Source organism: Rhineura floridana, chromosome 2, assembly GCF_030035675.1.
Source record: "Rhineura floridana isolate rRhiFlo1 chromosome 2, rRhiFlo1.hap2, whole genome shotgun sequence".
Classification (NCBI taxonomy): Eukaryota; Metazoa; Chordata; class Lepidosauria; order Squamata; family Rhineuridae; genus Rhineura; species Rhineura floridana.
Genome location: NC_084481.1, coordinates 99,100,792 through 99,113,245, shown reverse-complemented (window position 1 = coordinate 99,113,245; position 12,454 = coordinate 99,100,792). Strand labels below are relative to the sequence as shown.

General features: G+C 45.0%; 2 protein-coding genes across 8 annotated transcripts in view; one reads left to right on the top strand and one right to left on the bottom strand.

The window, feature by feature from the left end:
* The window catches only part of SLC19A1 (solute carrier family 19 member 1), a 31,688-nt gene extending 20,070 nt beyond the window's left edge, over positions 1-11,618 (top strand). For both annotated transcript variants that reach the window (XM_061609745.1, XM_061609744.1), the window contains exons 3-6: positions 2,484-3,240; positions 5,656-5,848; positions 6,788-6,929; positions 7,948-11,618. In XM_061609745.1, the coding sequence (XP_061465729.1) occupies positions 2,484-3,240; positions 5,656-5,848; positions 6,788-6,929; positions 7,948-8,136 (1,281 nt within the window). In that variant the 3' untranslated portion in view covers positions 8,137-11,618. The remainder of the gene's footprint in view (positions 1-2,483; positions 3,241-5,655; positions 5,849-6,787; positions 6,930-7,947) is intronic.
* Positions 9,853-12,454, bottom strand: part of COL18A1 (collagen type XVIII alpha 1 chain) — a 228,100-nt gene continuing 225,498 nt past the window's right edge. For all 6 annotated transcript variants that reach the window (XM_061609743.1, XM_061609738.1, XM_061609739.1 and 3 more), the window contains one exon: positions 9,853-12,320. In XM_061609743.1, the coding sequence (XP_061465727.1) occupies positions 12,107-12,320 (214 nt within the window). In that variant the 3' untranslated portion in view covers positions 9,853-12,106. The remainder of the gene's footprint in view (positions 12,321-12,454) is intronic.

The window sequence follows — 12,454 nt, the reverse complement described above, 5'->3', positions numbered from 1 at the left end:
TGGCTTTTTATTGTGAGCTGTTTTGGGAGGCATAGAAGCAGTATAGAAATCACTAACATATATCAGTAAAATAGTTTGAGCCCCCCTTAGACAACAATATAATTTTGCCTCTGAGAATTCGCTCTTGCCTGTCTTCACTCTTATTTCTGCAAATAAGAAGGACAGGAGAGGCAGGTAGGTTGATGGTATTAGACTATAACTCCCATCCTACCCAACTAGCTTAGCTAATGTCAGAAATAATGGGACTTGTAGTTCAGCAGTGTCTGAGGATCCAAGGTTGAAGAACATTGGGCTAGGTGACCCTAGTAAGGATTCCTTGCTGTCTCCAATCCTTGCATGCAGACATGAACTTCAGTGTGAACCATGGAGTGCTTGGTGAAGTCTGGGTGGCTTGGTGAGCTGATCTAGTCAGAAGGGTGTTACTACAAGAAAATGTCAGGTCATGCATTTTGGAAGATGGAATACAGGTCATACTGACTACAGCTTGATGAACCGTAGCATTTAATGTGCGTTTCCCTGGGATGATTAGTAGTGAGAGTGTACAAAGTACTGAGTGTGTTTTTCCAGAAAGATACTGTGGATGTATTAACTTGTGGTAAAAATTAACCTTGACTCTGCTGGTAGAATACTGTGAATGCAGATTAATGCCATGGAAGAGTTGGAATATGAGATTTATAGCATAGTCTTATCATGTAGGTCAGCCTTTTCCAACTATTGGGTCCCCAAATGTTGTTGGTCTACAACTCTCATTTGCCCCACCCAGCATGGTCAATGGCCGGGAATGATGGGAGCTGTACTCTGGTAACATCTGGGGAGCCAAAGGTTGGGAAGGGCTGATGTAGCCCTTTTCCAGATATCTGCAAGCATAGGGGTAAAGGGCCATAGCTTGGTGGCACATCCTTTGTATGCATGAAACCCCAGTTTCAATCCCTGGCATCTCTTCTGCCTGAAATCATAGAATCATAGAATAGTAGAGGTGGAAGGGGCCTATAAGGCCATCAAGTCCAACCTCCTGCTCAATGCAGGAATCCAAATCAAAGCATTCCCGACAGATGGCTCTCCAGCTGCCTCTTGAATGTCTCCAGTGTCAGAGAGCCCACTACCTCTCTAGGTAATTGGTTCCATTGTCGTATGGCTCTAACAGTTAGGAAGTTTTTCCTGATGTCCAGTCGAAATCTGGCTTCCTGTAACTTGAGCCCATTATTCCGTGTCCTGCACTCTGGGACAATCGAGAAGAGATCCCGGCCCTCCTCTGTGTGGCAACCTTTCATGTACTTGAAGAGTGCTATCGTATATCCCCTCAGTCTTCTCCAGGTTAAACATGCCCATTTCTTTCAGTCTCTCCTCATAGGGCTTGGTTTCCAGTCCCCTGATCATCCTTGTTGCCCTCCTCTGAACCTGTTCCAGTTTGTCTGCATCCTTCTTGAAGTGCGGAGACCAGAACTGGATGCAGTATTCAAGATGAGGCTTAACCAGTGCTGAATAGAGGGGAACTAATACTTCACGCGATTTGGAAACTATACTTCTGTTAATGCAGCCTAATATAGCATTTGCCTTTTTTGCAGCCACATCGCTCTGTTGGCTCATATTCAGCTTGTGATCAACAGCAATTCCAAGATCCTTCTCACGTGTCGTACTGCTGAGCCAAGTATCCCCCATCTTATAACTGTGCATTTGGTTTCTTTTTCCTAAGTGTAGAACTTTGCATTTATCCCTGTTGAATTTCATTCTGTTGTTTTCAGCCCAATGCTCCAGCCTATCCAGGTCCCTTTGAATTTTCTTTCTGTCTTCCACGGTATTAGCTGTGCCCCCCAATTTTGTATCCTGGGGAGCTGCTACCAGCCATTGCTGACCAGGAGTGGGGAAACCTGGGGGCCCTCCAGATGTTGTTGATTAGAGCTCCTATTATCCCTGATCATTGGCCATGCTGGCTGAGAATGGTGGGAGTTGGGAATCCAGCCACATCTGGAGGGCCACTGGTTGCCCACTGCTGGTGCAGAGAATACTGAGCTAGATGGACCCACAGTCTGACTTGATATGGTATACCATACTGCACTTGTGGATTCTTGGATTATGGCAGAACAAGTGTGAAATCCAGTCTGCTGTCTCCTGTAGAAGCTGCTTGCACATGTGCTGGGGTTGATTATGTTGAAGCTTCATTGATTTACAGTAGGTCTTAGGAAGTTCAGTTTAAAGCTGAATCCAAACTTGCTCACCTTCATGGTATTACATTGGGTAGCATGTAAGGGCTCTGTGCATGCTCCAAATCAATGTTGTTATTGTTTTGTTTCGGGGGGGGTATGTTGAAACTAGAGGATCTAAGATTAGACCACAGATGTAGTGAGAATTTATGTTCCTAACATTTACCGCACTGGGGTTCTCGAAGCCAACGTGGGTTGGCATCACTTGGTCCTTTCAAGAAGGGATGTGGTTTTGGTTCACTATTAGAAGGCATTGCAGTTGGCTTGCTTTTTCTCTTGCAGGTAACCAATGAAATTACCCCTGTGCTCTCCTACTCATACATGGCTGTCTTGGTGCCCATCTTTCTGTTGACGGATTACCTGCGGTACAAGCCAGTGTTGGTGCTGCAGAGCCTAAGCCACATAGCCATCTGGCTGCTCCTGATCTTCGGGACCAGCATCCTCGCCATGCAGTTCATGGAATTCTTCTACGGCATCACTATGGCTGCACGGGTAGCCTACTCCTCCTACATCTTCTCCCTAGTCACCCCTTCACGTTATCAGCGCATGGCCAGTTATTCTCGTTCTTCTGTGCTCATGGGAGTCTTCACCAGCTCTGTGCTGGGGCAGCTCTGTGTCACAGTTGGGGGTACCACCTTCATGACCCTGAACTACATCTCACTGGGGTTCATGTCCTTTGGGCTGCTCCTGACTCTCTTCCTGGAACGCCCCAAACGCAGCCTTTTCTTCAACAGGAACGAACCTGTGTGCAATGGTACCTCGCCCTCCGAGCTAGACAAAATGAACCCTGTGGCTGGGGAGCCAGTATGGCACAAGGCCACTGCCTGGCAGAACCTGGTCTTTTTCCGGATGTTAAAGGAGTTGGCGACATTCATACGATTGCCACAATTGAGACTTTGGTCCCTCTGGTGGATATTCAATTCTGCTGGCTACTACCTGATGCTGTACTACGTGCAGATTTTGTGGAATGAGATTTATCCCACAAGAGATAACAAAAAAATCTACAACGGAGGTGTGGAAGCCGCTTCGACGCTCCTTGGTATATAGAACTTGCCGCCTCCTATTTGGGCTTGATTGGTTTTTCCCCTGATTTCTCACTCTTTCTGCTTTATGCCCCAAGTATGAAGCGAAAGTGAGCCCTGCTAGCGACCTAGCAGAGAGTCCTAGACCATGGTTCTAAAGTATATTCATGCAAAGGTATTTTGCTGAAATTGCTTGGATTTAAAGCTGGTTGGGGTGGTGCAGCTGGGGGTCCCTCTGCATGGAAAATGTAAGGGGTAACTTAGACCCTATCCATTACTCCAGCCTTCCCCAACCTGGTGCTCTCCGGATGTTTTGCACTATAACTCATATGTGCCCCATCCAGCATGGTCAGAGGGTCAGGGATGATGGGAGTTGTAGTCCAGCAACATTTGGAGGGCAGCAGGGGTGGGGAAGGCTGCATTACACCCATTATCTGTATCTACTTGGAAGTGGTTCCCATTACAGTGATGACTGAAAAATGTCCTTCTAGAATTGTGGAAATCATTGGAAAGTGACTGGACGACAAGTTTACCATGAAAATTTGCATGGAAATATGGCCTTGCACGTGCTGAGTCTTTGCATAATGAGCAGGCTTTTGTTCTGTTTTTCTAGCACTTTCAGATAATTATTTATGTAAGAGAACAGATCCTCCCCTGCCCCAGCAGTATACACCAGTATACACAAGATACACCTCCTCTGGCTGGTCTACAAGGCTGATGCAGATTATATGAGCCCCAGCATACATATGTATGTGTCTTAGCTCAGGGGCAAAGCACATTGCCATCCACAACCAAAAGAAATGGTAGGGTCACTACCAGCCAGAACAGGGACCATTGGGAGCAGATGCACCAGTGGCTGCACGTAAGACCTTGATAAGTCTGGTGCTAGTGTGGAAGGTATGCTTGGAAAGAGCATTGGCTTTCCTGAGTTGCCTCTAACTCACCACAGTTTCCTAACTGGTAGCATGTTTTATAACATCCTGTTAAGATCCCTCTCCCCCCCCCTCCGGAAAGACTGTTTGATGTACATCATCATAGCTATGGTGTATGCTTGGTTTCGTTATTTCATTGGTACCTGTTACAGGAGACCTATAAGTTGTTAAGCAACCTACCCTCAACATTTACAGCTGGAGCCACCAGGAAGGGCAAAGATTTCTCTCCTGATGCACTTTTCATTGCAGAATTTACACAGAAATAGACTTACACCATAGTCCTTCTAGAGCAGGGGATTGGAACCTATGGCCCTCCAGATGTTTGGCTGATGGGAGTTGTAGTCCAGCAGTATCTGGAGGGCTGTGGGGGTGGGGTTCTAGGATACTGTCATCTGTACAGTAGTAAAAAATGCCCCCACATTTCAGCTGCTTAACCATTTACTGTTTTAGTTCTATAAACAAAATGAGCACGTTTTTCTACCATATTCATAGCATTATTTATGTTAGAGGGCAAATCTCCCCACTGCCCAGAAAAGTTCCCGGAACGTAAAGCATTCCATGAAATTACTGATTTTTGGCTATTGGGTGTATGTGTGTCTCGCACTGTAAGGTATGATGAAATGTCTGGAATGAAAAATGATCCAGGTAAGCAGACACAAGTGCTCATACAGAATGTTGTTGCTTAAACACCTGGGGCTTAAAATATTCTAAGAAGGCTGTTGTGTTCTGCCATTGGCTGAGACAAAAAAAAAAAAGCACTCCAGTGTAGTGTTGGGAGTAAAAAAAAAAAAAAAGTCCCACAGTGTTTTTCAATGACTGACCTAGGGAAACAGACTGTAATATCCTTTACTGTGAAACCACACCTAGTTTTGGTATGGGACATTTCACTACCTCAGAATACTTTGGAATTCAGCTTGAATTAAAACATCTCCAAAAACCATCCACTAAGAAACCTGAGGCCCAATATAACCCTCCAGGCCTCTCTTCCTGGCCCTCAGGTCTTTCCATAGACTATTCCTCCTCCTCAGCCACACTCCCTCTTCCCTAGGCTGCACTCCTTACTGGCCCTACTTTGCACCCTCCTTCAGTGCTTTTGCCTGACTGGGATAGGTCTTTGAACTCTGATAATAGATCTTGCTTGCCTGGATGAAAAATAGAGAGGGGTGTGTGAGTGAAACTAACTTCCCATACAAAGGTAAAATTTCCATTCATTGCTCCACCTGCTTTTGCAACTGGGATGTGGCTCCTTGAAGGTTGTCCAGGAGGGAATGTAGACCTCTGTCTGAAAAAGGTCCCCCATCCCTATGCTAAGGAAACTTTGTGTGTGTAGAATGACCTTCGCTGATGGTGATATTTGGATGAACCTGCTAATTTCTCAACACTTAAATTCAGCACTTAAATTCCCTCCTCCCATCAGAGTGCTACCTTGGAAACTGGAGGCCTTGCTGTCCATACCTGCTCTTGTCACCCATCTCTTGACAACTTGGTGTGTCTTCCCAGGTGCCATCACCTCCTTCGCTGCAGGCTATGTGAAAATCCGTTGGACGCTCTGGTCAGAGCTTGTGATTGGTGTAGTGACAGCATTCCAGGCAGGCCTCCTTTTGCTGATGAACACTACGGCCAATATTTGGGTGTGCTACGTGGCCTACATCCTTTTCAGAGGCTCCTACCAGTTCCTTGTGCCTATAGCCATGTGAGTAGTGAAAACAACTTGATGACTGGGCCTCCGTTAGTCATGCTGGTAGTGTTTATTTCCAGATATTGAGAGGTCTCCTGTATGTTAAATTGTCATTCTCACTCTTTTCAATGTGTGGGAAGGAAATGTGCCTGTGTCTGAAGAGAGATGTGCACACCCCAGCATCTTGGCTTTCTAATACCTGCTTTCCTAAAGGAGGGATTACAGTGCCAATAAGTAAATATTCCTGTATGGATAGAGAGAATAACTCACTTTTTGTCCCTTGGCAGATGACGTTGTTAAAGGCTTTTAATATTTAGCCTAAGTTAACAAACTGTTGTGACTACTGATATTCTGAATTATATGGACTAATCTGTTAGAAAAGCCTTAGGTGTGGGCTGTTAATTAAATACAAAGCTAGAATAGAAGGCCTGTAGCGTTCTTCAAGCCTGTTCGCGTCTAATCCATGGATATTTCACTAAAATTGATGATAAAATCATTACAGCTTCCAAAACTCTGTGCTTGGTGCCAGCGCTTCCAAGCTGCTTTTCAAGGCCAAAACAAAATTTCTAGCCCTCTTTCTGCAGCGCCTTCCAATTGTAAATAAAAATGCATCTGTAGGTGCCTTTGATGCTGCAGACATACCATTTGAGGCCCTGGACCTGTGGCCCTCCAGATGCTGTTTAACTCCCAAATTTATCACAGGGATAACTGGCTTGTGATGGTCAGGCGTTCATAGTGACGTTGCTTTTTGATTCTTCAATGTTGGGAATCCCGTCAACCCCAGTGAGCATAGCTAGTGGTTGGGGATCATAGGAGCAGTACTCTGGTGTCATGTGGAAGGCTCCAGGTTAGCCACCCTTGCCCGGAACCATAAAGTGACAATCTTTTTGTTCTTAGGGCCTTTTTAGTGCTTGCTAGCAGAATTGACCTATCTTCCTCTCTCTTTGACTGAAGTTTTCAGATTGCAGCTTCCCTCTCCAAAGAACTCTGTGCTCTGGTATTTGGAATCAACACTTTCTTTGCCACAGTTCTCAAGACTGTCATCACCATCATCATAACAGATAAGAGAGGCCTGGGTCTCTCAGTCCACCCTCAGGTAAGGGGCATAAGTTACGCTGGGGTTGCAGTAACAGCTGGTTTTTGACCAATCCTAGCTGCCTTTTGGGCTGACTCTGCAGGTCCTTGATATGGATGAATAAGGTCCTGTTAATAATCAAGTAGGACCCGTGGTATGAACTCAAGGGAAATTCCCAGCAATTGGATCTTCTTGCCTTGCTTGGACCATTTTTGGCTATATTCTATGCATTGTCCACAAAACTGTAACTGCCAGTCTTTGTTTCGTAGCAGAGGCAAGGCTGGCAAAGACTAAAGGCATATAAGCCATGAAGAACAGCACTTCTGTTCTTTATTTTGATTATATTTATAACAAAAATTTCTACCCACTCTTTCACGTGAGTTTCTAAGGTGGTTTTTAATCACATTATTCCATCCTTTCTGAAAGTTAAAGGGGGCTGTACCAGAGTCTTACACTGTGTTCCTGGACACATGCAAAGCCCCATGGTTTTAGTGGAACTTGTTGCTAAGAAAGTTCTGCTAGTAAACATGTCAATTGCTACTAATGGTCACTATTTGCTGATTTATCTTGGCTTTTTCCATGAGGAAGAGCAGGGTGGCTTCTTTTGCTCACTTCCAGCTCTATTGGGAAGAAATCCTGTCACAAGAGAGGGTGACAGGATTTCTTTCCAAAACGACCAGAGTAGAATTCCTGCTGTTGGCAGGGAAGGGATCTGATCTTGGCTCATGACTGCTAAATAGAACATTTGTGCTCAGATGCCCATATATGCTGATGTACAAAAAAGCAGAGAAGACACTTGCCCTTATGTCCATATGTGCGTGGCACAAGGGGAATTCTCATCTGGCTGGACATGATGAAATGTAGGGTGCTGGAGTAGATGGCCCTCTGATCTAGCACGACTCTACTTGTTCTTAAGAATGCCCATCGCTCCTCTGTTATGTGCTTCCGTGAGCTGCTGATAATTTCCAGTGTTAATGTTAGGAGGCCCTGTGTTTTATTTTTATCTAAAACACTGTCTCTTTCCCTTTCTCTGTTCCAGTTCTATGTTTACTTTGGCTATTTCACGCTCCTGACTGTGGTGTATCTTTCAGCATCTGTGTGTGTGGCTGTGAGGCATAATGTGTGCAGGAAACCTCAAGAGGCAGCATCACCCAAGGAGCTCAGCAGCCCAATTGAGGAAGCCCAAGACAAGGACAGAAGCACAGAGCTGGCTAACTCAGAAGCCTGAGGAACACAGTGGATTGGGAGGGTGGGGTGAGAAGAGGAGCTGGCCTACCTGCTTATTCCCAGCTGGGATGTAACTAATGGAACTCACACATCAATCAGCACTTAAGAAGGTCAGTGCTTCTTAGCTATCCAGAATATTGGATCACTGCAGAAGCTAAAAAGGTTAGAGTGCTGGACTACAACCTAGGAGACCAGGGTTCGAATCCCCACGCAGCCATGAAGCTCACTGGGTGACCTTGGGCCAGTCATTGCTTCCCAGCCCCAGGGGAAGGCAATGGTAAACCACCTCTGAATACTGCTTACCGCGAAAACCCTGTTCATAGGGTCACCATAAGTCGGGATCGACTGAAGGCAGTCCATTTCATTTTGCCTTTAAGAGAGGGCTTGTGTACAAGCAATATGTAACCAGCAGACTGATTTTCCCCAGTCTCGATCTCGTGTGTGCAGTCTCCTGAGCCAAGCTGAGATTATGGAGACATTTGCCATTGTTATGGTTGAGCACCTGGCTATTATAGGAATGTAGTTTTAAACACTAACAAAACTCTTCATCCCCTTCCCTCAGCCTTTAAATGAGCCAACAAAGAGCAAGATGGATACAGGTACTTTTTACAAAACTATTAATCTGTTATCAGTACATATATGCTCTGCTGCAACTTGTCAGTTACAATATATGTTGAAGCTTTCCCCTTTTCTAAGAAATTGAGCTCCATCTCATATTTGGTTTTTTAAAGGTTTCTATCTATCCTGTCGTGCTTAGAAAGGGTTGAGAATGAGGCTGGTCTAAAATATGCTGTCAAATCCATGAGGGGTCTGAAACTAGGAAACACAGGAACAAAGTGTTTTTAACAATCATTTTAGAACTAGTGCAAGAATGTAATCTTTGGAAGTAAACACTTGCATTTTACTCTGACTTGTAAATTCTTGTTCTTTCAACCCCCCCCCCCCAAAAAAAAGGATTAACGTTCAAGGTACTTTCACAGGATAATTCATATGGGACCCAGTAGCATGATCAGTGGCTCAGACAGTGACCATTTGACAGAAAGGTGAGAGATATCAGGCATTTAGTAGAGAGTATGTCCAATCCATAGGTCTAGTGACTTTCCAGACTAACTAGGACTTTGTGTGGTTTTCCCTTCGACACAGAGGAAGTATGTATTTGTGCATCAGTAGGCATACTTGGAATTTTGAGAAAGCGCCATGGGGTGCCAGTCACAAAATGGCTGCAATTATTTAAAAGAGCAGAAAAAGAAGCCAGGGCTACAAAAGGGTGCAGGCTTCCCCTCACCACCACGGCAAGCTCTTTGCACCTCTCTTCAGAACAGAAGGGAGGGTGGGTGTTTAGTCCTGGCATCCAGTGAAATGTAGGCCCGTTGGGGGATGGGTGTTCCACGTAGGAAAGGCCAAGGTAGTGCAAACAGGAATTGAACAGGCAGAGCAAAACAGTCTTTGTGTATTGTGAATTTTTGAGGTGATATATACTCATGCAGGTGCCATACTTGTGGGTGCTATGCTGGGAACCCCGATCTGCTTGGGTCAAACAGTCAATGATTAAATTTTTTAAAGACATGCCAAGTCTCAAGAAAGTTTAGGTGAAAGCCCTGTTCCCCCTCCTCTTGTTCCCTGCCTCCAACACACTCTTCTTCTGGAGCAGAGTCAGGATTTCAATTCAGGCTTGTAGAGAGCTCTCTACATTTTAATGCAAATGAACAACACTGACTAAAAGAGGATACTTTTCCTTTATTCAGTGCCTTTAGAAAAGTTTATAGAACACAACTGACAAAGATGTAGAGATCCACAGGCTTTTAAAATTGCATTAACATTTCACAAAATACAGTAGACAGTAAGAAATTGGTTGTGTGATTTGCACAGGCTCCCCCTCCCTCCCGCTCTGGTAATAAAATTTCAGTAAGACAATAATAAAAAATAAAAGCTAGGTAGAAATTTAGCACCTTGGTTTTCCACAACTGACTCAAACGCTCAGAGTGCTACACAACAAGCATCTGCCTGGCCGTGACTTCTGGCACTGAAGTTGAAAGGCTGTTGTGGTTGAGGGGGGTGTAGCAGGAACCCCGTCACACAGGTCAGCCCGTGAACAAAGAAGGTCTCCAGGCTTTTCCTTCACTGTTCGTTTTGCATTAACATGGCAAAATACTGCTTGTCTACTTATGCTTCTGAAAAATGAGCAAAGCGGTGACAGATGCACACTAATAGCGATTATTTTTGTGAAGTCCAATCCTTCCCACACCTTGAAATGTCAGCACAAGGCCAGCCGCCATCCTGCTCTTTGGAAGAAAGGTTGAATATACAGCCATTAGGAATGGCTTTTTCTCGTGGTTCCTGCCACGGTGTATTGGACGAGAAGGGAGGGGACAACCGGACAAGCATGGGTCTCATTGCCTAACTCTTATTTTGGAGCAGCTGCTAATAAAAAGATTCCAGATCTAAGAGATTTAGGAGAACATTCATAGATAATCATTAAGTCTTATGACCTGCTAAAAAAGGCAGCTCCCTATAGGTCCATCTGACTACCAGCAGCTCTTCAGGGTCTCAGGTAGGGATCCTCCACTTCACCGGTTATTTTCAAGTGGAGGTGGCAGGACTTGAACCTGGAACCTTATGCATGCAAAACATGGGCTCTACACCACTGAGCTTTGGCCACACTCCTTCTAGATTAAAGGACAGAATGTAGGCAAGGGTTCTGAAAAGCTCCTGAGCTCCAGGAGTTCTGTAAGGGCCTGCCACTTTGCTTTTGCACTAGCCTATTTTCTGTGAATATGGCTAGTAGAGGTAAAATGTAGCATCCTTGCTTGGAAATGGAAGGAGATGGCAAAAAAATTATAAAAGTGTGATTTTTTAAAAAATGAATACTGATTGTTATAATTGCGACTTGCCTAATTTATACTTCCTTTCTGCCCTGTAAGGTCACCACCCTGGCAAAGTCAGTTTTCAGGCTGTTACTTTCAACACCTCTGCATCTCTTGCAGAACTAGACAAGGTGTGGGGTGAGGAGAAGCAGTGCATAGCAGGACTTGAAGCCTTCATCTCACTGCTCTAGCTCTGTTGTTTCAGCAGAGGACACAGCCAATTCAGCAACAAGATTTGTAACCAGGCAATGAAGAAAACAGTGTTATTGGAAATAATAAGGCATTAGAAAATAGTGAAGGCAGGTGGTGAGTCAGGCAGAGCTGAGGGAGGGGGAGAGCTTTTCTGCAAATTCCTGGACCCTTTAACAGGATTTTTGTCCTTGATGCTATCCTGGGCACTCACAGAAAAAAGCCAGCTCAACCTTTACAAAAGCCTTGTGATCATGCACTGTCCAGCAGGGTCTGTTAGCATCATGCTCCCAACAGAAAGAGGCAGTGCCAAGAATGCCTAGGTATAGCGTTGTGTAATGCAGAAACACCTGTAGGCCTACACTCACAGTAATGGACTCTCTGCTTTATGAAGGCCACCTTAAGCACAATAAATAGTATTTCTGATGTATCCCAACTTGCCCTTGGTTTTCTTTTTAAAGGAACATCTGAGTAGTTAATAAAGAATGGAATGGGAAAGAGAGGCAAACAAAAGCTTCACATATACACACACGCACACACAAATGTCAAGGGTTAAAATGAGCAGGATTAAAGACAGCAAGATAATGTTTCATGTACCACACTTGCCTGGAGATTGCCTTGCACACAAGCCCGTTCTGCCCCATCCTCTCCAGCCGGCAGGCATTATTCACAGCAGCCAGGCCAGGAGAAGAGGCACAAAACGTTCAGCACCAGATCTGTGCTAGAAATCATAGGAAGACACTCTTTGGCTTTTTTCACTCATTTATCTGCATGATTGATATATTATGGAACTTGTTGGACACATTATCCTGGTTGGGACTGGGAAAGGGAACCACTGCTCATTCCCCTGTTCCTTAGGAGAAAACAGTTGGGCTCCCATCCTCCACTTGCAGCCAGAGCTTTTGGTGTGTGCCATTTTTATTTCTTGGAAGAAGTCATGAAGCTGTTTTCAATGCATAGGACAATAAAGGTGTTCTTGCAGCTGCTGTTCTTTTGCTCAAGCAGCTTGCCTGATGTCAGCGAGGAAGCCTGCCCTGTCACCACAGTGTCATCCGTCCGCCATGTCTCACAGTAGCTCTCTGTTAGCCGCCGTCCCTTTGAGTCAGAACCATGCCACACGTACTTCTGAGGCCTAAAACACATCTGAGGGTTACGGTTGTTTCACACGTAAGTGCAGCAGGTGCCTGGGCAATCAGGCCCCCTTTGGCCGATGCATCAGGGTTTTGTACAGGACCTGCTGTGCCAAATGGTGTTAGCTCTTAAGAC